The sequence below is a fragment of the Heterocephalus glaber genome, unplaced genomic scaffold, assembly GCF_053883595.1.
Source record: "Heterocephalus glaber isolate CG9 unplaced genomic scaffold, H.glaber_assembly_v1.0 deba00001481, whole genome shotgun sequence".
Taxonomy (NCBI): Eukaryota; Metazoa; Chordata; class Mammalia; order Rodentia; family Bathyergidae; genus Heterocephalus; species Heterocephalus glaber.
This window is the reverse complement of record NW_028258317.1, coordinates 6,470,284-6,496,176: the sequence shown is the minus strand read 5'-3', so window position 1 is coordinate 6,496,176 and position 25,893 is coordinate 6,470,284. Positions and strand designations below refer to the sequence as shown.

The 25,893-nt window shown below is 37.5% G+C and overlaps 1 protein-coding gene across 2 annotated transcripts in view; it reads left to right on the top strand.

Annotated features, from left to right (window-relative positions):
• The window catches only part of Slc44a1 (solute carrier family 44 member 1), a 487,317-nt gene that overhangs the window by 74,036 nt on the left and 387,388 nt on the right, over window positions 1–25,893 (top strand). For both annotated transcript variants that reach the window (XM_087184208.1, XM_087184209.1), the window contains one exon: window positions 7,873–7,985. In XM_087184208.1, the coding sequence (XP_087040334.1) occupies window positions 7,954–7,985 (32 nt within the window). In that variant the 5' untranslated portion in view covers window positions 7,873–7,953. The remainder of the gene's footprint in view (window positions 1–7,872; window positions 7,986–25,893) is intronic.

Below are 25,893 nucleotides of genomic sequence, written 5' to 3'. Positions count from 1 at the left end.
AGTATGTAGCCCATTAGCTGCTGTTATCTCTGAAGTAATTTATGCTTTGAGTGTCCCGGGATTCTCATTCTTGCCAGTTACTGACACCCATAAAGAATCCACCAACACCATCCAGAGTTGGGGCCTGAGAGGGTCAGAGACTGTGTGCTAGTTATAAATGGGAAGGCTCCCTAAGTTTCAGGCCCTGTATCTGAGACGGTGCTTTGACAAAGTGGCAGCAGCTAGGAGCCATTCTGGCAACAGATGGAAATTTGCATTTCAATTCACCTGAACCCGATTCTGTCTAGAATCCTTAATAGCTGAGTAACCTTATTAAATGCCATGGGTCAGTCTCCCCCTGTCTATTCTTAGTTAATGATCCCATTTGTAAAACTGGCTCTGAAACTGAATTGTTTAAAATTACAATGACATTGACTCATTCATTGATTTAATATTTCATGTCTAAATATATATACTATACACTTAGAATTTTCCAGTTACATGTATCCATGCCCACAAGGAATTATAGATGCAAATAGAAATGTTTCACTTATCAATCCCAGGCTCCTAGGGCAGAGAAGCTCAGCCAGTCCCAGAACCCAGAAGGAAGCTCCTCCACCACCATCCCAAGCTCCTAGGGCAGAGAAGGTGAGCCTGATGGGTGCCAACAGCACCCCCCTCATTGAAATGAGAAGACACATAAACAAGTCTCAAAAACAGACTTCTGGATCACCTACAGCAACCCCAAAGGGAAACAAGATGGAACAATCTGATACTCAACCACCTGGACTCTCTGAACTGGCAACAAAAGAGGATCTGGGAAAAATGAAATCAGAAATAATAAATCAGATAACAGCAAAGATTTTGCTCATGGTGCAAGATATGATTAATAAATCTAGAGAGGACACAGATTAAAAAAAAATAGAGGATCTGAGGAACATGATGGAATCCCAACATAGGAAACAAATGGAATCCATAAAACAGATACAAACAGATTTCCAAGAGATTAAAACCTCCATGGAAAGTCTATGCAGCAGAATGAACCAATGTGAGGATAGAATTTCACATAAAGAAGATAAGACTGCAATTAGTGACCAGGAAAAGAAAAATCGCTTTAAAATTGTAAGGGAACAGGAGAAATCAATCCAGCAGCTGCTAGACAATGCAAAGAAGAATAACATAAGACTGATTGGAGTCAATGAAGAAAGAGGAGAGAGTGCAGATGACATAAAAAAACTCTTCACAGAAGTGATGGCAGAAAACTTCCCAAGGAGGGGAAAAGAACTTGACATACAGATAAGTGAGGCATATAGGACTCCAGCTAGGCTAAATCAAAACAAAATCTACACATAGGCATATAATAGTTAGGATTCCAGAAATCCAACAGAAGAATAAAATTCTACAAGCAGTGAGAGAAAAGAAACAAATCACATACAAAGGAAAGCCCATCAGAATCATAGCAGACTTCTCAATGCAAACCCTCAAGGCAAGAAGAGCTTGGAGTGATGTATTTCAAGCCCTAAAGGAAAACAGCCTCCAACACAGATTGATGTACCCTGCAAAACTATCTTTCAAAATTGATGGAGAAATAAGATACTTTCATGACAAAGATCACCTCAGGAACTTCATAAGTATCAGACCGGCACTCCAAAAAGTTTTAGACAATACCCTAGGAAAAGACAATGAGGATCACAACCCCAGGAAACCCAGCAGAATGAATCCACTGGGCGTGACAAATTAAACCCAAAGAGGGAGAATCCAACAAAAAGAAAAAGTCATGACAAGGCTTTTAAAACTTTGAACTTCCTCTCCCTAATAAGTGTATAATTCAATCTTATTATTGTACTGATTAGTATTTTTCTGATTCTAGAGTTGCACACCATTCCTGGTGCTATACTGGCTATTTATCATCTTCTTAGGTCTACATTTTAATTGGGTTGTCTATTAATGAGCTCTAAGAATTCTTTATATATTCTGCTCATAGGTTATATGTATTGTGAATATGGTCTGTTTAAAGACTTTTTCATTTTAATGATGTCATTTAAAGTTCTAAATTTTGATGGAATCTCATTTATCAATTTTTTTCTTTTATACATCATGTTTTTTGTATCCTAGGTAGTTCTTGCCTACCCTGAATTCATAAATATTTTCCCTTATAATTTCTTCTTAAAGTTTTATACTTTTAGACTTTCTTATTTAGGTTCATAGATCCCTTCAAGTTATTTTCATGTATGGAAAAAAAGGGTTGAGGTTAATTTTTTATATACGGATACCAGGTATTGTAATGCTGTTTGTTGAAAACAGTATCTCTTCCTCGGCTCTTGAATTGAGTTTATATCCTATAAAATGATAATGTTAAATAATCTTTCAAAACTCAGTGGACCATATATGTGTGGTTCTATTTCTAGATTCTCTGTTTTATTCCAATGATCTATATGTCTTTCCTTATACCAACACTGCCTTGATTACTGTAGCTTTAGAAGAAGTCTTAAAATTAGGTACTAAACATCTTCCAACACTGTTTTTGTTTTTAACTTTTCTAGGTCCTTTGTACTCCTACATAACTTTTAAATTTCAATATCCAATTCTTCATTTATAGCAAGTATACACAGACATGAATTTTTATATATACCTTGTGTTTTCTAATCCTGCTAAATTCAAGTACAAGTTCTAGGGGCTCCTAGAGATTTCTTATATTTTCTCTGTAGATGATCATTTCATCTACATATAAAGATTGTGGTTCTGCCATGCCAATCCTATCCTAGTTGTGTCATTTTATTGCCAGACTATTTTGGTGGGGACTAGGTTTCAAAGTTTAATGGATAGATAAAGCGTAAGCATATTTGCCCTTGTTCCCCACCTTAAGGAGAAAGCATTGTATCTTCTCCATTTATATAAGGCATTCTCGCTGGAAGTATGGAGTACATGTCTTTAATCTGTTGAGAAGTTTCTTTTCTACTTCTACTCTCCTGATAGCTTTTACCATGAACAGCTGTAGAATTTAGTCCAATACTTTTTCTCCAACTAGTGAGAGGATCATATGGCTTTTTCCTTTCTTCTGTTAAAATGATGACTTTTGGGGGTGGATCTTCCAATGCTGAACCAACACTGCCATCCCTATAACAAAACCATTTTCTACATCCTGCCAGATCTGACTTCTAATAGTTTGTTTTGTTAAACAAATTTCTGTCTATGTTCATACTTTTTTCTTCTATTATCTTTATCCAGTTTTAGGATCAGCACAATGTTGAGTTCCTAAAATGAGGGGAGAAGTGTTCCTCCTTTTTTCTGCTTTAATTGTTTGATATAATTTATCAGTTAAAATGTTTATGAGGCTGCTGTTGTCATATAGGTAGGTTTTCAAGCTAGGAATATACTTTCTTTAATAGGTGCTATTCAAATTTTATATTTCCTCCAGAGTTAGTTTCATTAATTTGTCTTCCAAGGTACTTCTTAGAAGTTGTCAAATTTATTTCAAAAAAGATTTTTGTAATATGCTTTCTATATCCTTTTAAATTCTGTAAAATCTGTGGTAATGTCTCCTAGATCTTAATATTGTAATTTAAAAAATGTATAACTGATATTGTGTAACAGGAAGAAAAGGTCTAAAAGAGCAGGGGAATTGGGAGGGATAGGGGAAGGGAAAAAAGGGAAAGGAAAAAATATGAGAAGAGGAAAAAAATGGAAACAAGGTCTTTGCAAATAGGGAAGGGTGGAGGGGGTGAAGGGAGGGCAAGGGAAGGGGAAAAAAAGAAGAACCAAGATACTCATGTAAAGGTACAAGATCCCAATGATGAATGTAACTGTATTTTATACCTAAAATGTACCAATAAACTTAATGGGGGGGGAGAAATGTTTCACTTATCAAGTAGTAAGAAAACGTTGATATTTATTTGGCCACTGGTCCTCCTTGGGAGAACCATTGCTTTGGACCATAAAAAGCCCTTCCAGATGTGAGAGGAATTAAAGGGAGGAAGACTATACCTTTTACAACTAACCCCAGTAATTTAAACAATATCTTAGAGTTCTTTATCTTTCCACCTCCCAACAATACTTCCCTTAGCTTTTGGCTTGATTCTCTGCTACAGCAGACAGCTACTCCACGATGGCTTCAAGCAGCTGGTGCTTACATCAGCCACCCAGCTTTCACCTCAGTGGAAGAATCTTTCTCTTTCCTGAGAGCTCCTAGAAACAAAACTCTCATTTGGTCATGTGCCTACCCCTGAACCAATCAGAGTGACGGAGGAGATGGTACAGTCTGATTGGCCAGGTTGTCAGACACAGGGTGAGCCAAGCCCCACCCAAAGAATGTGGAAAGGTGGAACTACAAAGCTGTGTGCCATTAATAGGCTAATGAGGAAGAGGAGGCTGTTGAGTAATAGCAGCTTTGATAAAGGACACTAAGTCGTTTTGGAGAAGTCCTAGGCCTGGAAATTGATCTCAGAGCTGAATGAAAAGAACATTGTTGTTCTGTGATAGCTTTCAATACCACATACTTTAAATTCAGCAGGTAGTTTTCCTAAGTATGTATCTAAAGAGGGCCCACAGCAAAGTTGTGGACACTTGCTATGGCAGTCACAGCGCTGCGCAGAGCGATCTTTCTCAAACTAGACCGATGCTAGTCCCTCTTTTGCTTCAAATCCTGAATCGTCGCCACTATGGATTCCCACTTTTTTTTTTTTTTTTCTGTCCAGTACAATTCAACCTGTAAAGTGGTTATACTACGTCAGCGATTTGGACCGCAGAGAGGGATGGAATTTTCAGAGGTGAAAGGCATGCCACAGGCTGCCCTAGCCAGGAATAAAAAATGCTGAAGAGAGAAAAATGAAGATTAAAGGTTTTTTTTAAGCCCCCTGTATGATTCTGCTGTATCTAATTGAGGCCTTCCTCCCTCTCTTCTGTGCTCCAATTCAGAATCAATATTTTTCTAAATACACAATGTTGACCCTATGGGTCATCCAGTGAGACCTTATCATCTACTCATGGTAATCAGCAACAAGGCAGCTGCTCACAGCACAGTTGAAATCTCAGAACTTCCAACACACCCCATGAGGATGCTTGCAGATGTAATGTTTAATTTCTTAACACTGCCTACCCTCTGACCCAGTGAGTCCTCCTCTGGGCATTAACTGAAGGCAATAGAAATAAGCCATACACAAAAAGCTTTATAGACAAATATTTTCATTAAGAAATTACATTAATATTGAAAAAATGAAGCAAACTAAATTCATAGGAAGGAAATGATGAAAGCTGTTCTGTGCATATCAAGTCACCTAATCCACCTAATTCTCACAACAGACCAGTGAAGTGGGTGTTATTTTTATTTTATATATGTATTGTTTTACAATTTGGAATTCAAACCACATTGTAGCAAATACAGACTACAGCTTCATTTGGTGATTAAATATTATAATTATTAAGAGCTTGTAATAAAAAGTTATTCATAGCAATATTAGTTGAAAAAATAGAGATGGCATGATAACCAGTTATATAAAATATGAATTAAAAAGAACTTAAATATATGAAAATGTTACCAACAACTGTACAAGAGTGATGAGTTACTTTCTTCTTTCTCATTTTCTATAGTTTCTAAACTATCTATAATGAGCATAACTGATTTTTAATAATAGTAAAATAAAATAACTTGTTTGAACATTACCTTCATATACACAATTAGCAATCACAGTGGATATCCCTTGATGAGTGGATTTGTAAGATTTATTCTTTGTAGCTTCTGATTTTCCAGTAATAAATATTCATTGTTTTTGAGGAAATTAAAAAATAATAAAAGAAACACATTTTAATGTTGTTTTGGACTATATAAATCCAATAATTCATTCCAAGCAGTTTGATTTATTCCTTTGCTACCAACTCTTTGTAACTTAAAGTAATAGACCATTATCAATTTTGCCTCATAGAAAGTCTTTCCTTGCAGCATTTACAGCCACAAACAGCAGAAAGTCACATTCACTGAGCTGTGCATTTACAAAATGCATGAAGTCAGGAGTCAATGTGAGCAATGTTTCTCAAAGACAGAACAATACACATAACTTGCATCTGCAGAAATGTTTCAGCAGTGCATCATAAATGTGGTCTCCTGTGACTGAGGACAAAAGAAATTGTTAGGCCCTTTGAAAGAGAAATATATTCAACTTTCAGAACTCAACATAGATGGTTCACAAAAAATTCCAGAAATAAGAATCTCCCATAATATATCCCTATTCCCAGCCAGTGAGGTATAGACTGTTGTGTATACCATCAAGAAACAACCAAGTAGATCAGAAGAAAGCAAGAAGAAAGTGGGGGAGGGAGGGAGAAGGAGAGGAGAGGAGGGGAGCGGCTGGGGGAAGGAAGGAGAAGAGGGATCTTCTGTTTCTCTCCCTCCTCAAAATGACCATCTTCTTAATGCCAGCCCAACATCTCTCACCTGAATTATTGACATATCCACCTTGCTTCTTGCAATCCACTCTTGCCTCTAACATTTTCCTCACAAAAAAAAGTCAAAGCAATTATTTAAAACCATAAATGAGAATATTTTGTTACTTGTTTGAAACCCTTGAAAATTGTTCGATTCCATGGCAAATAAAATATGTATTCCTCTTTGTAATCTAGAAAATCTCACAAGGTTAGAGCTGTCTTCCTCTACTCTCAGCCGGGGCACCTTGACCTCACCAGCTTCCCTGAAATCACATTAGACTCCTTTCAGTCCCTCAAGTACACTTCCTTTTTCCCATTTCAGGGCTTTCAAACTAGTTGTGGGCTCTGCCTAGAAGAACTGTTTTCTCTTTTCATGGTTTGAACTGAATGTCAACTCCTTTTAAAATCCTACCTGACAGCCCAGTCAAAGCAGTTTTTCTCCTCCCAACCTTGCCTCTTATATTCTCTAACATCACACTCAATCATTTCCTTTATTGTACTTGTCATATTTGATAATCGTGTGTTTCTATCTTTGTTACTTATTTATGTCTGCCATCTAAATTATAAGATTCATGTTTTGTTTATTCACATTTGTATTACTTCCCAATGTGACTCTGGAATAATGCCTCCAGGTATTATTTAATAGGTGCTCAAAACAAAATTACTTGTTGAATGAATGCATGAACTCAGCTTTACTGTTTTTTCCTTATGTGTCCTTCCATAGGTTACTTCACCTCTCTAGAACTTGGTTTCTTCATCTGTACCTGGGGAGTACTAGCTACCTATCTATGGATAAGTACTTGTATACTGTCTAGTACAGAAAATGGTGCAGAGTGGGCCCTCCTGAAACTGCTGCTCTCATGATGAAGGTTATTATGGGCTTGACCATTATTAATGACCTCCCATTTGTACCCTGTGAACTCAAAGGCAAAGCTTGCTCTTTTAGTTGGTGATATCGTAAACAGCAGAGTGCCAGGCACATAACAGATGCTTGATAAATGCCTGGTTAGTGAAACAGTTGTCAGCTAAAAACTTTAGAATTGTAACCTTTTAAAAAATTCACAATGCACATTGTTTATCATTTTAAAAATTGAATAAAACTTAAATGTCAATCAATAAGAGAGTAGGTAAATAAGTCAGGTACATAGAATTATGTCTTTACATAGATTAGGGTATAAAAACTATTAGTTTGTGACATCCATCTCTAGATGAACTCATCAAGGCATAAGGAAAAGAAACCTTGACAATGGCTGTGGTTTGCATGTGTCCTGCAAAGTATCATGGGCTGGAAGATGGGTCCCCATGGTGGTGCTGGGCAGTGGAGCTTTAAGAGCTGGATCCTAGGGGAAGGTAACAAGGTCACTGGGCCACCACTCTCACAAGGGATTGATGCCCATCTCCATGGTTGAATTAATTCTCACAAGATTGGGTTTTTATAACCAAGTTTGACCTCTCTCTCTCTCACTCTCTCTCCAGGTTTTGATATAGGATCTCTTCTACGTGTGCTCCCACCATTGTGATGCTATCTTCTATGAGGCCCTCACCAGGACTGAGCAGATGTCAACACCACACTCTAGAACTTCAGAACTGTGAGCTAAATAAATTCTTTCCTTTATAAAGTACCCAGCATCAGTTATTTTGTTATAGCAGCACAAAATGTACTAATACAACAAATAAATGGGTGAATTTACTTTTTTTTTTTAAGAAAAATACACTTTTTTCCTGATGTGTCCAGGTTGACTAAGAATTATCATGAGATTTGTGAAGATGGGTTAGAGTAAAATGAACATTTTTCTTTTATGAATTAAGACCAGGATTCATTCATTGTAGCCCTGCCATTAAGTAACTACTTGACATCAAGTGGGTCTCTGCCTCTGTTTGGGCCTTATTCTTATAAAATGGAATGTTTATACTACATAATGAACAAGATTCTGCCAATTCCTGTGAGATTATTACTTTGCCCTATTCATATCCCTCATTACCAACCATCATTTTCTAACAATAATGCTTTATCCACCTTGCTTAATGTCACAAGATAAACACCAATACTCTATCTGGTGGTGAAAGAACCCAAACAGGTCTATAAATGCTGCAAATAAGGCATTATTATAGCATTCTTTATAACCCAAAATTTATATTTGCAATCTACATAAAAAGCTCAAATATCTATGTATTATTCTCCCAAATTCAAAAATTTTAAAGTTTTTCTAGATTTACACAGTACAGAGTAGTAATTGCCAATTCTTGGCAAAGACTTTATATGATAATCTTAGTATTCCAATGTAGTTAACAATCACCAACCATAACCTGGAATTGCAGCAGTACAAAATGGTGCAGATTTAATATAAAGCTTCCATATCAACCAGTCTTGGATTCACACCCCACCTCAACTTTCACTTGCCATAAGATCTTGGGAAAGTCCCATAACTCTATGAGCTTATCTCCTGTAGAATGAGAATAAAAATGTCTTCCTCAAACAATCATTGGGATTATATTAAATGATATACATAATACCAGGTGCTAGTGTCATTACCTGTTGTGCAGTTTCCTTTTTCTATTGAAAACTGGCTTCTGATGTGGTCGCCATTTGTGGGAGGGCAATTGGAAGCTCAAACTAACAGTGGTCCCAAACCTACTACAAGCCAACTCCATAACACAGTGCCCACCAGAGAAGTGAACATTTCCTGGTTCTGACTCTTGGTGTGGAGCTGTGCTGGTTCACATTCATGTTTCATAAAGATATATTCATCGTTGCAACATTTCTGAGCACTTACTCCATTCCAGTCATTAATCTCGCTGGGAGGAATTTGAATATAAGTCAACTACTTTCCTTTAGTGAGTTCCCAGCAACAACTAAAAAGCAAATAGCATGATAAATGTTATAAACAGAGATAAAAATAGTACAATGGAGCATCAAATCTTGAGAATTTGACAAAGGTCTCATGGACAAAGAGGCTCTGAACTGTGTCTTTGTGGATAGTAGAAGCCATTTTATTTCAGCAAAACTAAAACTGCTTTAATAAATTTATTCCACTGTGTTTCAAACCATCCCTTGACAGCAAAAAGAAGACATAGGTAGTAATTTCTAATTTAGTTGAAGAAAATTCTACATAGAGAAGAAAATCCCAGCAGACAATTAATATTCTCAAGACCACAAAAGCTCTGGTGACCATAACTGGGTATAGATTGGTTCAGAGAGTGACATAAGAAGTTCTAGGAAAGGTATGGGTGCTGAGACCAAAACATGCCTTTAGAATAATTACACTTGATAGTTCTTTGTCACTATGCAGGTATTTCAAGAATAGGAGAGGAAGAAAGGAAGGGAGGGAGGAAAGAGAAGACATAGGTAGTAATTTCTAATTTAGTTAGACAAACCTTACCACAGAGTTATCAAACAGTGGTCTAAAGCTGCACACTGAGACAATGTAAAATTGATATTTCAAAACTAGACTCAGAGGCTGAACACCTGGTTCAGAACTTTGCCTGCTAGGCCAGGCTGTCTTTCAGTCTTCTAGGTTTACTAAGTAACTGCTGTCCCATAAAAACAATCTTACATAAATCTTTTGATTACAAGGAACAAAACAACTTTTAAGAATCTTAGAGTAAGAAAAGGCATTAAGTAAACCATCTGTGATTAGGAAACAAAGTCCAGGAAAGGTTGAGTGATTCACCTAAAGTCAGACAGATATTGAGGAGGAGTTAGATACAACCCCAGAGGCTTTATTTAAAATGTAGTAAATTCATTTTGCAAAAACTGTGGCTCTTGCTAATTTTATAAAAATGATAATAATGCTTAGCATTTATCAATATGTTTTAAGCTGTCAAGCACTGTTCTAAGCATTTCCATCTATTGATTTATTTAATCCTATGATTATGCTCATTTTATTGATGAAGAAACTGAATGTTAGGATAAATAATTTGCTTAAAATTACATAGCTAGTTATGTAAAGAAGCCAGAATTTGAATCCAGGTATGTATGATTAAGTCCAAGTTCTTTGTCACTATGCTACCCACAGTGTCACAGAATTTCATAATTTGAAGGAACCTTATTGACTATGTTTCCCAGTTCCCTCCACATCTCTGATCTGCAACATCCCAGCATTTACTTGAACTGGCAGTGGCAGAATGTTTACTAAAGCATTTATCTTATTCTTAGGACAACTGAAACTCACTTCCTTGACCCTTGTATTTAATTGGTGCAAGTTCTGGATAATAATGCTGCAGGATCCACAAAGCCGTTTAGGAAGAACAGGCCTCAGATACTCGGAGGCTATTGCAGGTTTGAGGCCAGCCTGTGCAACTTAGAGGCAGCTTACCCCTCCTAAAAAAGATATTTAACAAAAAGAGTAAAAAATGAAAAAAAGAAATGGCTACTCCAAGCATAGCTAGTTCCATTTATGTGGTCAATATACAAACAGACATAACCTTTCCAGTCTTATTTCTCTCTGAACTCATGGAGATATTAATCTAGCAATAATTCAAATAAGATATTCTAGATATAAGGAAAAATTTTAAGTCCTTGGTGCCAAGAAGTAAATATTAGTGAGTTCTTGCACTGTAAAAAATTCACAAACCTTGAATGGATATCCAGGGTCATATGGAGACTTTTTCAGGAGTGGATTTCTGTAATAGCTTTCTAGCCATTTTCTGAGAAGAACATGTGGCTGTAGCCTCTAAAATTTCCCAAATTCACCAATGGATACTGAGTATTTTTTGAAAGACATTTGGCTTAATTTGGAAGTTAACTTAGTAGGAGACTCTGATGGATCATAATCACGAGATCCAAACTAAACCCCAGATTTTATTCTCCTCTTTTGTCTTGGGCTTTCTTTAGAGGCATTAATGTGCGCAGGATGGAGTTTAGAACAATGTACAGAGTGTGTACAGATGAGTAACAGCTCACAGTAGGCCTCATAACACTGGGATTGGGAATTAGAGTTAGTCTTCTCCCAGTTTGGGTTTGCCAGCCTTTCAAGGGTTTTGTCTAGAATAGAATAATTCTTAATACAGTCTAGCTGAATAAATTCTTCATAGTTACAGAGCTTCTCTTTGGGGATAATGGAAAAGTTTTGGAAATACTGATGATGGTTGCAAAACACCATGAATGTAATCAATGTCATGGAATGTACAATGAAAAATGGTTAAATGACAAATTTGGTTACACACATTTCCCCACAATTTACAAAAATGGAATATATCAAAAGCTATTAAGTTGTACACTTCAAAGAGGTGAATTATATGGTATGTGAGTTATAGCTCAACAAATCTACTTTATAAAAACCTATATGAAACTTCAGAAGTTATTTAGCCCCAAAATATTTTATACTTGAGAAAATAGAGGCTTAGAGAGGGTAAAGAGACTCCACAAAATCTGTACACATTTTTCATGTTAAAAATATTTCATTTAAATTTGATATTATATATACTTTACCATGATAAAAAAAATAGTTCATTTTGTATTTTGTCATGGAGATTTATAGAAATTCACTGCATTACTAATAAATCTCCATGAATAAAATTGTGAAATGTGATTTTCTTGATGCCCTGATTGTTCAAAACTGTCTTAAATAGGAAATATCTGAATAACTTCTCTTTAATAATGATATCTGAGACAATTTGAACTCCAAGACCAAAGAGAAGAGTCACAGCCCTAAGGTCTTTGGCCTTCATTCCTTTGCCAAATAGATGGCACTAGACCCCAGATGGCATTGACCAAAAACCCCACAAACAACATACATGTTAATTGCTAGTCAGAAATTAAGAGTTTTGGACCAAGTGAAAAATTGAGAGTATGTCTCCAATATTTCAATATTAAATAACATTAAATATAAATGTTCATATGGGAAAATAAATTGGAAAGATTAAAATTTCCTGGTAGTATGACTAAGTCCCAAATTCTCTACATCAGTGTCCTAGTACACTTAAGTGCAAAGGTCAGTTGAGAGCTACCTCATTATTATCAAAAATTGTTAAGATGCCAATGTTTGAAAATCAGTTTTTTTCTTTCACAAATGAATAATTCCAGTGTTACCGATATAAAACGGAGTCACCCTGTGACCCAGCCTCTACTGGGTGTTCTAATAGATTGTTATCCAATATAAACATGACAGATGCAAATACTTTTTTTAATCTCTCCACCTTCCCCAAACCAAAATAAAATAACATTAGAGAAATAAATAAATGACAGGAATAAATCAATGGATAGAGTGAAGAAAATGAAATACATCAAGCACACAAGATTAAACTGTATGTGGTTTCTCTTATATGAGAAACCCAAAGTATAAATGAAGAACAAAACAAGAGATAGATAGTAGGAAGTAAGGAGGTAGATGGGGGAGGGATCAAGAAATGGAGGGAGAAGGAAGGAAGGGGAAGGAAAAGGAATAGAAAGGGAATTAAGATGTATTATGCAGGACCAGGGATTCAGCTCAGTGGTTTCGCTGCCTGCTGCGCAAACGCAAAGACCCGAGTTCGATCCCCGGTACCAAAAGAAAAAAAAAAAAAGTTCATGTCTGGGGCCGGAGATTTAGCCCAGTGGTTCTGCCACCTGCCTTGCAAGCACAAGGACCGGAGTTCGATCCCCAGTATCCCCAACGCCCCCCCCAAAACCCCAAAAAAGGTGTACTATGCATTTGTACCAACTCCACACAAGGAATGTAAACATTATGTACTTAAAACATGTACCAAAAAAAAAGGGAAGGGATTGAGCGATGGATAGAAGGAGGGAGGGAAGGGAAAGGGGATGAAAAAAGAATTAAGATGGGTTATGTACATGTACTAATTCCTCAAAAATTAACGTAATATGTACTACAAACATGTACTAATAAAAAATAAGTTTAAAAAATTTGGAAGATAAAATAGTAGAAATGATTTTTCTCAGCAACTTAGCAAAACCAGGGGAGGGTTCAGACAAAGTTCTCAAAGAGAGTATATAGATATCCTGTAAATTTTCCCAACGTCTCTTTTTTTTCCCCCAGAAGCCTCAGGATTTGGAAATAGCTGATCACTACACAAGTTTAAAGACTAGAGTAGATTGACAGTCATGGTAATGAAAACAACAATAAAACCTTAGGGTTTGTATTGATAAATCCAATTTTGACAGTGGAGATTAGGATGTGGCAAAGCTGGCTGGGGAAGTAGACATGACCTGTTAATTACGCCATCCCCCTGGAACACATGTGCATAACAGTTCCCAAAGCCCTGCATTTGGACTTCTTCCGAGAATTCAGGCAGGTTTTCAGTATGATGACCTAGGCCTGATGTCAGCTGGAAGTGGGGTTCCAACACCACCTCTCAGGACCCAAATGTAGTTCTTGCAGGTTTCCTTGAGATTTGGACTGTATGAAAGGACACAGATGCCAAGATGTGAGGACTATCATGGCTTTCCTCACACAGTAGCTCTCCGTGCTTTCTCCAAGGCATTCTTTTATGCAAAGTTTCACACTGAGGTACTTTTCATTGGGTTGCTAGTGACTCTTTCACTCTGAAACTCTTGTCCTTCAGTTCTGGAATATTTTCTTCTGCGGCTCCATTTATATTTTCCTTCCATCTATTTTTCTCTCTTTACTCATCCTAGATATCATACCTCCTAAACTGATTTTTAAATTTTCTTATCATTTTTCTATTTTCCATTTCTTTTTCTTCTACTCTTCTTGCTAAAATAATTAACTTCATCTTTCAAATGTTCTATTGAATTTCTAGTTTTCAAAAGAATGTATGGAAGGAAAGAGTTAACATAATAGGCCTAATGTTGCTATCTTTAGGAGGTTTTAGCTCCTGGGAACCTGGCCTCTGCTCTGTTCCCTGTGTTACTACATGATAAGGCTCTTTTGTGTGCCTGGGAGACTGAATCCTGTTATATCAGCCTGCCTATGTTACTTGTATAAAAACAGAATGTGATGTATGATGAACATCTGCTTTCCTTTTGAGAATATGAATCTTTGGTTTTCTGCTGTTGTTGTTTCTGGGATTTTTTGTGGTCAAAGGATCACACCCGGGGCTTCTAACATGCCAGGCAAGGGCTCTACCACTATGCTACATCCTTAGCACTGGAGAATCTGAAACTTTAGTAATCATGGCTGGTTAACCAGATTCAAAGGTGGGGCTTTTCAGAGGTGGCTGGATATGGGGTGTGTAATGCTGGGATTAAGTGTGTCATTACAAAATTAGTCCACTGATTGGTTTGGCATAGTTCAGGTGTGGATAATGGGAATGCCCACCCTGGGTGTGGTAGCACCACCAAAAGGACAGGTAACCCAGAAGGGATAAAAGGGAAAGCCAAGCTGCTGCTGCTGCTGCTTTGCTGCCTTCTGCCTACCATGAACTCTTTCTCCTCTGTGATGCCCCTCTTCCACGCTACCCTGTCTTGGAGCCACCCAACTATGAACTGAAACATCTACAAACTGTGAGATGAAATAAACCTTTGCAGAGCAAACCTTGGGTGTTGCATATTTTATCTCAGCAATGCTAAAAGTAACTAAGACAGAGCTGAAGCATTTTTGTGCAACAACCTCTGCTCCACCCAAGAAACTGAAAAACTTATGACAGACCCTACTAGAGTGGGCTTGATATTTCTCTCAATGAAGATTGGTGATCCTACTGAGTATTCTTTGCTGTAGTGATACCCATGATCACAATTCTCTCTGAATACCCAGTCCTAGAGAATCACCGAATGTGGAATCAACCATTCACATGCAGGAATATAATTTGTAAATTCTTTGTTTTCTCTGGTAGTGCCTTTCAAACACACGCACGCACACACACACACACACACACACACACACACACTCTCCCTCAATTAAGGGATGCCATACATTTTTTTGCCCCTTGGAAAATTTGAATTCTAAACATTGTAATTGTAGCTCCACATACCATCTCATTTCCCCTCTGTTTGGGTTTAGTTTCTCTTTTTAATGATGGAGACTTTCTTAAATATTTGGTGATGCCTGATTGTCCACTCATGATTAATGAAGGAGAACTGGGAAGCTGGTGGAAGCTGTGCCTGCATGAGTGAGGCTTATTGAATGGAGGGCTTGACTGTTGGGCAAGCTGGCTTTCTTCATAAGTGGTGTCAGTATAGCTGGCCCTCTGAACCTATGTGTTCCACATCCAAGAAGTCAAACAACTGAGATTTGAAAATACTGTATTTGGAAAAAGTTTTTTTCTGTGTATGCACGGATTTATCTTTCCTGTCATTATACCCTAAACACAAATGTAAAACAGTCATTACCTAGAGTTTATATTGTGTAAGGATTATAAATAACCTAGAGATTATTTTAAATTATATGAGAGGATTTCATAGGTTACTTGTAAACACCATGCCATTTCATATAAGAGCTTTGAATATCTGTGGATTTTGGTATCTGCAGAGGGTCCTACAACCCAAGGATACAGAGGGATGACCATGTATGCAAACAGTTTCTCCAAAGAAGAATCCTTTTACTTTTTCATTGGGAAGTATTTGCAAGGCTACTGGGTTCCTGTGACTGAAATAGGCAGTGGTTCTAAAAAAAATCTGGAGATAAGTACATGGGCCTCTTGCTCCGATGCCAGCAAATATTTAGGGTGTGCCTGACTTACAGGTATCTGTCTGCAAACTCCTGGCTCTTGGCAAGAAGGCATCCCCTGCCTTCTACAGGGCAGTCACTGCACTCTATTGGACACATCTTCTTTCTCCTTCTTGTGGCTCTAGGGAATGTCTGCTTCCTCCTCTGTTTTAGACACTGCGAACCCCTCTGCAGGGGTTTACACTCTCACCACTGTCACCCTCATCATTCTCACCACTCTCACCCCTGTCAGATAGGTTATGGAACACAATGGTTTTTCCTTTTCTTTCCAGATTCTCTGCCTCCTCCAAATAAGCCCCACTTAGCTATAAATGTCTCTAATTTCTCATTTTTTATGGCTGAGTAGTACTCCATTTTATTAAAAAAACACATTTTCTTGATCCAGTCTCCAACTGATGGGCATTTGGGCTGTTTCCAAGTTTTAGCTATCACAAACTGTCTGCTATGAACATGGGTGCACATATATCACTGTGGTATGATTCTTTTAATTCTTTGGGGAAGATCCCCAGCAGTGGAATAGCGGGGTCAAATGGGACTTCCAGTCCTAGTTCTTTGAGGTATCTCCATACTGATTTCCACAGTAGTTGCACCAGTCTACACTCCCACCAGCAATGGAGCAGGGTTCCTCTTTCCCCACAGCCCCACCAGCGTTTCTTATTGGTTGATTTCATGATAGCAGCCATTCTTTCTGGAGTGAGGTGAAATCTCAGCATTGTTTTCATTTGCATCTCTCGAATGACCAGTGATGTTGAACATTTTTTCATGTATTTATTTGCTATTTCTACTTCTTTGTCTGAGAAATATCTGTTCATTTCAGATGCCCATTTTTGGATTGGGTCTTTAAATTTGGGAGGTCTGATCTTTTTAAGTTCTTTATAGATTCGAGATAGTAGACCTTTGTCTGAGGAAGAGCAGGTGAAGATTTTTTCCCACATTGTGGGTTGTCTCTTCACACTGCTGGTGGTTTCTCTTGCTGTGCAGAAGCTTTTTAATAAGAAGAGATCCCACTTATTGATTGTTTGTGCTAGTTCACAGGCAACTGAGGTTTTGTTCATAAAATCTTTTCCTAAACTGATGTCTTCAAGATTTCTACCTAACCTCTGTTCCACCTGGTTCAGAGTTTCTATTTGAATATTTAGATCTTTAATCCATTTTGATTTTAGTTTAGTGTATGGTGAGAGATATAGGTCTAGTTTTAATCTTTGACAAGTTGAAGCCCAATTTTTCCAGCACCATTTATTAAAGAGGCTCTCTTTCCTCCAGTGAGGGTGTTTGGTTCCTTTGACAAAGATGAGATCGCTGAGTGTGTCTGGCCTTGTTTCTGCATCTTCTAATCTGTTCCACTGGTCCTCAGGTCTGTTTCTTTGCCAGTAACATGCTGTTTTTATCACAGTAGCTTTGTAGTATAGTTGCAGGTTGGGGATTGTGATACCCCCTGCCACATCTCTGTTACCTAGAATTGCTTTTGCTATTCTGGGTCTCTTCTTGTTCCAAATGAATTTGTGGATTGTTTTCTCAAGGTCCATGAAGCATGCTGCTGGGATCTCAATTGGAATTGCAATAAATCTATATAGCAGTTTTGGAAGTGTGGCCATTTTCACTCTATTAATCCTTCCTACCCAGGAGCAGGGGATGTCTGTCCATTTTCTGATATCATCTTCAATCTCTCTTTTCAGAGTGCCATAGTTTTCAGAGAAGAGGTCTTTGATTTCTTTCGTTAGGTTGATTCCTAGGTATTTCAGTTTTTTGGATGCTATTGTGAAAGGAATTATTTGCCCTATTTCCCTCTCAGTGAGTGTGTCATTCGTGTAGAGGAAAGCTATTGATTTCTGTGTGTTGACCTTGTAAGCAGCTACTTGACTGAATTTGGTTATTAAGTCTAGACGACTTTTGGTGGAGTTCTTGGGGTCTTCTATATAGAGTATCATGTCATCTGCAACTAATGACAATTTGACTTCTTCATTTCCTATCTTTATTCCTTTTATTTCTCTCTCTTGTCTAATTGCTGTGGCTAATGTTTCCAGAACTATATTGAACAAGAGTGGTGATAGTGCACATCCTTGTCTTGTTCCTGATTTTAGTGTGAAGGATTTCAGTTTTTGACCATTTAGTATGATATTGGCTGTTGGTTTTTCACAGATGGCTAAGTGGATGCACATTGAGGCAATACTCTTAAGTGAAATAAATAAGACACACATGTATAAATACCAAATAGTTTCTCTGGTGTGAGAAACTGAAAGTGTAAATAAGGACTAAAATGTATAATTGGTAATGTGAAATAGGAAGAAAAGGGGCAAAGGGGAAGGAAGTGGGAGGGCTAGGGGAAAGGATAGAAGGGAATGGGATTAATATAAGAAAATGGAAAAATAGGAACAAAATTTTTGTAAATAGGGAGGAATGGAGGGTTTGAAGGGAGGGCTGGGCAAGGGTGAAAAATAAGAACCAAGAGAGATTATATAAAGGTGCAAATTTCCAATGATGAATGTCATTATATTGTATACCTAAAATGTACCAATGATTAGAATGAATAATCGATAATGCAAAATAGGAAGAAAAGGTCCAAAGGGGTAGGAGTAGTGGGAGGGGCAGGGGAAAGGAAAGAAGAGAAAGGAAAAATGCTGAGAAATGGACAAAATGGAAATAAAGTCTTTGTAAATAGGGAAGGGTGGAGGGGGTGAAGGGAGGGCTAGGAATGGGGAAAAAATAAGAACCAAGATGCGTTATGTAAAGGTACAATTCCCAGTGAAAAATGTAATTGTGTTGTATACCTAAAATGTACCAGTAAAAGAATTTAATAAAGAGAAAAAAATAAATAATAATAAAGAAATAAGCCCCTTTCCCCATAAGTATTACTGCTAATCAAGTCAGGGAAACAGATGAATGGCAAAAACAACAAGAGCTTCTGAACTCTTTAACTTCTCAAAATTATTGCCCCTGATTTTTAGTTCTTAATTCTTCTGCTTTCACATCTGCCTTTCTGCCTTCTCTACCCCATGCATACTAGAGGCTAAAAAACACAAATAAGAACCTTTTTTTCTTATTACACAAGTAACATAGAGTCATAATAGAAAAACTGCACTTAACATTCTCCATTCCCCACCCTACCACACATATATAGAGTAAAGAGAAAATTAAAGTTATCTATAATCTCTCCACCCACCATTGTTAACACTTGGGTGTGTCTCTTTTTATTCTTTCTTCCACTCTAGAATGTTGGAATTCCTCCATATATAAATCATATTTTGCAAATTGGGACCATAACATGTGTATATATTTGTAATTGCTTTTTCCTTTAATAAATAATGGATATCTACCTACATGATTAAATAGAACTCACAATTCCATTTTAATTGATTATTTTAGTTACATGGATTTCCCATAATCTATTTAATTCTGTGCAAGTGGAAGTTTAGGTTGTTTTCATTGTATGATATTATAAATATTACAGGACCTATCACATGTGTATCTTTATACATTTGTCAAAGTTATTCTTAGGCATGAAAACCTACAGAAGTATAAGACAATCTGTACCAATTTATATCTGTCTTAGTTACTTTTTCATTACTGAGACAAAATACCTGACCCCAGAGTTAAAGGAGGAAAGGTTTATTTGGCTCAATTTGTAGAGTTTCAGTTCATAGTTGGCTGGCTTCAAGGCAGGTTGGCATGGCAGAGGGGCATTGCAGAAGACAAGCAGCAGCAGCAATAGGCAACAAGCCACAGCGATTGCTATTTTTGTCCCTTATATCTTACCCAGGCTACCTGCTCTTAGGCAGAAAGAGCTGTGATTGTGGCTTTTTTTACTTGCTTGTTCTTGCCAATTTTTCTGTTAGGATGATTAGCTTATTTAATTCCTTTGTCGTAGTTCTTTATGTACTAAATATATTAACTTTTAGTCTTTAATGTATATTGTGAATTTTCCTCAGTATATCATTTGCCTTTTTATACCATTATGGCTGTTTTGATCATATAGAATATATATAGGCTTCTTGTGGTCAAATATGTCCATCTTTCCCTTTGGGACTTCTACGATGATATCCTTTTTAAAAGCCTTCACTCCCAATCCTACATCCCTGTCAAAACATTTACCAGTATTTCCTTTCAGTATATTTTTATCCTTTTGTTTATTTATATTTAAATTTTTAATCCCTTTGTATTTATTCTGATATGTATGTTGGGGTTCTTCAGAGAAGCAGAACTAATAAGGGGTGTGCACATGTGTGTGTGTGTATGTGTAGGTGTGTTGTGGGGGAGACTGACTTAAGGAATTGGTTCATGCATTTGTGGAGCTGACAGATGTAAAACCTGTAGAGCAGTTGAGCAGGCTGGAGATACACAGTAGAAGTGATGTTATAGCTCTAGCTCAAGGGCAGGCCAGAGGCAGAGTTCCCTTTTATCTCAGGACACTCAAGTCTTTTTTTTCTCTCAAGGCCATCAAGACCTTCCCACATTTTGGAGAGTAATCTGCCTCCCTCAAATCTAGGGATATAAATGTTAACTTCAACTAAAAAGTACCTTCACAGAGACATCTTGACTGGTATTTGAGCAAATGTCTGGGTTTGGTGGCCTCACTAAGTTGACACATAAAAAGCTACCCCAGTGTGAGCTGCATGTATTCAACTTTATATTTTCCCTACTCTCTTTCTAAACATGAGAACCACAAAGCACAGAGTCCCTCATATTCTCCTCTATTCTTCTGAGGGGTGAACAGCAGAAATTCAACAAACTTCCTTCTCACCTTAGCTTTTCTATGTGTGGACTCTGCAGGGGTCCTTCAGGCCCCAAGACCTCAAATGACAGTAGAGAAGAGTTGGTATGACCTGGTGTCTTCATGTCCCTATAAATTGGCAGCTTGAACTACACCAAGGAAAAGGCATGCTTAATCTTGATCCTTGGGGGGATTTTTGCCCATGACAGCTTTCCCTTGTATGTCCTGAAGTTTCTTCTTACTTGTGCACTCTAGAAAGCCCCTCTGCCCTTTGTTTCTATTGAGCTGCAGACATTTCTAACCAGGGCATTGTGAGAACATGGAGCCCGCAATAAAATGTTCTGCCTAAGCAAGTGGTATTATTATTATTATCATAATCATCATCATAATTATTATAATTATTGGACATTAACCATTAAACACTTTGAGATCTTCAGGTGAAAGTTCTACGAACAGTCCAGAGCATCAAATAATAAGGATTATAAGTGCCTACATATTTTATATTTGCTTTTTGATGAAAACAGGAAACTCTCTATATACATTATTAAATTCAGCTGTCTCTTTATTTTTTATTTTTTTGTACCAGGGATCGAACTCGGGTCCTTGCACTTGCAAGGCAAGTGACGGAACCACTGAGCTAAATCCCTGGCCCCCTTTAAAGGAGATTAATTGGATCTGAGTTTCTTTGAGACTCAATGATCATACTAAAGATCCATACCCTGGTCTGTCTGCTCCAGAAGTTCAGACTTTTAGCCACCTGGTTTGGCAGCATCTGTATGTGAGACCAGTCTCAGTCCTGAGTGCTAAAGGTCACCAAGAGGACATCATCCCCTGCATGTTGGAGGGCTCTGGATGCCAACTGCCAGTACATGGGAACCACAGTGGACTCGGGATCATTGGTAGCAAGCCAGGCTGCCTGTCTTCCAATTAGGCATCTCAGCCAATCTGCAACAAACACTGCCTGGTCTAGCTATTGAGAACTGAATAATTGGCACAGACATAAATGCCTGCTGACTTTCATTTGGTGGCCCTATTCAAATTTTAATTCTTTCATTAGACCACAGAGCATCCTTTTTAAAGGCTAAGATCCCATGATAATTAGACTCCTCCTACAGCACCAGGAAAGTTGTATTATTCTTCCTGCCTTGCTGATCTGATTACATTTAAATAAAGTGGTACATTCTGGGACAATTAGAAGAAAAAGGAAGAGTGAGGTTCAATCCCCTTTTCAAAATGTGCAGACAACAGTTCCAAAAATGCTTCCTGCTGTCCAGATAGCATGGATGTGCCTTCTTGGAGATTATAGGTGGGTACCCTTGAAAAATTGGACTTTTCCTGTATGCGTCCTAGTGAACTAAGGCACTAATAGCCCCTGGAGGCTCTATAAGTTTAGGGCAGTGTGGTTTGTGTGTACCAGGAGAGAATTTTGTGCTGTTTCAATGCATTTATAAGCCCTTATTGAGACAGCAGGTGACTAGAGGGGAAAGCACTGTCAATGTATTTTTTAAAAATCCTTTAGGGAGCTTAGATCAGGCCACATGGAAATGTAATTGTGATTCTCAGCAGGCTGAGACTCAGTAACAAAGAGCCAGGATAATGGGTTTTTTATACAAGGCATTGATTCATTCATTTATTCATTTCTTATTCATTTATCCTTTTACTGAGTGCCTCTGTTAAGTGCCAGGCTCTGGGTAGGATCTGGCCACTATCCTCAATGAGCTGAAATCATTTATATGGGAATGGTGGTTGGTGTAGAGAGTTATTAATATAGTGTGATAATTACTAAGATGGAAATAGGTACTAGCACCAAAATTCAGATGGAGTAGAATTTATTAGGAGTGGTGTAAAGAAAGAGCAGGAAGGAAAGGAAAAGCTTTACAGAAGACAGGAAGATGTAGGTGAGTCTTGAATTATAGGATGAGCTTGTCAGACAGATCAAGTAGGCAGAAAAGAAAGAAGAGCATTCAGTCAGAAATGGACAACTGTATAAAATATGAGGCATGATCAAAAATACAGTGAATGTTGAAATTTTAAAAATCATTACAGTAAAAGACACATTTCCATTAACTCCTCCTTGCCATGAACAAAATTATCCCATCATTCTCACCACTTTCTGAAGCAATTCTGGGAGCTCTCTTTTGTCTTTAGCTATGCTATGATGACTACCTTGATGTGCTAAATTGATTCAAAATGTCTGCCTTTCATGGTCATCTTGATTTTAGGGAAGAGCCAGAGTTGCACAGTGTCAGATGAAATGAATAAGGAAGATGAGGACATACCATTATGTTGTTTAAGCCTGCCTTTTTGTTGGATGACACTAGGTAGCAGAATTCAGCATATTTTTTTATCACACCTTGTAAAGACACTCATGAATGAGGATTTCCAGAACTGCTCCAGCAAGTGGCAAGAATAATGAGATAATGTGTTCAGTATGAGGGGAAGTACTTTGCAGGGGACTAATGGCAATGTATCTTTTACTGTAGTAATTTTTAAGTGTATTAAATTTACTGTAATAATTTTAAAGATTCACCATGTATTTCAATCACATCTCATAAAGGGGACATGGTGTAAGCACAGTATGAGTTAAAATGGATGAACGTTGGGAGCAAGGGGAGGAGGACAGCAAAACCGGGAGCAAAAAGGTAGTCAAGGACCAGATGTACAAGGCCTTCTATACTATGCACTATATCCCTGAGGCAAGGTTTCCAATAAAAGCTATACCTTGGACCTAGGGGTCACATGGCACACACTATGGCTACCTACATCAGTCCCTTCATCTATGAACCAAGATCCATGGACCAAAGAGACCCTGATGAGCACAGGGTATGACATATCTATAGCCTGACCTAGTTAATATGCTAATACAGTGTGGACACGCCCAAGCCCACGTTCATAGCCCTGCAGCAGCCCCTAGAGATAAACTTGCATACCACTATCTATCTGTTACTTGGTAACCACTGGGTATAGTTATGAAGCCACTGCAGGATACCTATATCCAGACTATCTTTCCACATTTTTCCTTCAATTCTATAAAAAGAGACATGTCTTGCTGTCATCTCAATAGTCTGTGCTTACTCCACATATGTGTTCAGCCAGTCTAATGGCCTTAATCAAAAAAGGAAATTAGATTACTCTGGCATGACCTGTTTTACTGAGATGACGCTGGCTTAGAGGGATTGCTGCTTAATTTGTAGGCACTCATAAGCCATTAGTGGAATAATCTTTTATAGAATTTTGCCTAGGACTGGTGCCAAGCTCATGAATTCATAGTTGGTGGAGGAGGGAAGGGAAATTAACTGTATTTCCTGAAAATCAAGGCATTTGCCTTTTCTTAGTCCTCTAATATGATTCATATTTTCCAGGAGTCCCTCATATTATTAGTAGTTATTCTGTGATCTCACCAGCAGATTTCCCAACAGCTTGTAGAGTTACCTGCTTAGGCCAACAGATATGAACCCTTTTAAGACGCTCTTAGTCCATTTCTCCCCACCCAAGGACATTTATCCTTTTATCAGTTTGTCCCAAGTTTGATTTGTTTTTTCTTCTTCTTCTTCTTCTTTTAGTCATAATAACCTTGTCCTCAACAAAGAAGGAACAAAATGGGAGTTATTTATCTTTCTGGTTTGTTCTTTTGTTCTGTCTCTTGAATAGCTGTTGTATGTTCTTAGCGAGTGTAAATTTTTTTCAAACATTGACTGGGTAAGAGCATTAATTCCTATACTCTATACATTCTGTTTCAATATTTATCATTCCCCAACATCCAAAGTGCACAGGACAAGTGCTTCCAAAGAGATGACTGATGGTCCTGGAAACCACATATTTGAACTAAGTTGGCAGCACACAGGTATTTAGTGCTTTGGGAATTCTTCCAGAGATAATGCATCATGAAATCATCAGGTACAAGAGTATTGCAAATCAACCTTGACGGGAAAGAGCCCTTGAACACATTCTCTTCTGTAAAATTCCACTCCAATATGTCTCTTTTGCATTACTTGAGTAAAAGATTTAGAATTGAAAAACCAAATTATCTCTATGGACCTCAGTTTCTTAATTTATAAAATAAATAATTCTGATAACTTTTAAGGTTCTCTCCAATTATAAAGTTCTACAGCTCCAGAAAACTAGAAGAAAGAATTAAAATTCATAGGCTAAATGTTCTTCTAGAATCACAATGCCTGTGATCACATTTAAGGCAGACAATAAACTTATGAGCTGAAATCCTTTGGCAGATAAGGAAGTTGAAAGTTATCAATATTACGTACTTTATCCAAGGTTACAGAATCATCAATCATAAGTAAGGGACAGAGAAGGAATTCAAATATTAATCTATGTACATTACTGATTCTCAACTGGGGGCAGTTTTGTCCCCTAGCAGGTATTTCCTGATGTCTAGAGACATTTTTGGTTGTAAAACTTTAAGAGTTTCTACTGGCATCTAGGGGGTAGAAGCCAAGGACGTTGCTAAATACCCTACAATGCACAGGATAGCCCCCCTACAAGAAATTATCTGGTCCAAAATGTCAATGGACACCGGGCTGAAAAACCCTACTCTAAATAGTAGATACAAGCAATATACAGAAAATCTTAGTCATTTGTCACATTCAAAAAAATATTAACTAGTCATTGCTACACACAAAGGTTTCTATCAAAGCACTTCCAGTCACCAAGAAGAACAAACATATATAGTCAAAAGGAAGTGGTGATTGCCCAAGTCTGAGAATTTTGCAGTGTTCTACAATGTCTAAATTTGTATAACAGAAAAGAAAATTTTCAAGGGCTCTCCTCCCAAATCTTTGAGTAAAACTAATGATTCTAGAAGACTCATCATGCTTATCTGATGGCTTTACATATCCACTGGCTCACCGTTCATAAGTCATGAGTATGAGAGTCCACCTGGAAAAGCATGGGTTTAGGAGGTAGGGAGTTATAGATAAGACGTTTGGCAAAATTAGATACTTTAGGAATTTTCATATATAAAATATATTAAATTTAATATATAATATAGTATTTCATATATGTCTGAATGTAAAGGTGTCACAAAAAAGAGAGGAGCAAAATTAGTGAAATATGAGGAAAGAACTCAAAATCATCTTCGATGGTCATCTTATTTTACAGGTATGAAAACCAAGACCCAGAGGGTTTAAATGACTTGCCAGAAATACAGAGTAATGAAGTTTCAGGTCCAAATATCACACAGAATAGGAAACACTAATTAAAGAAAAA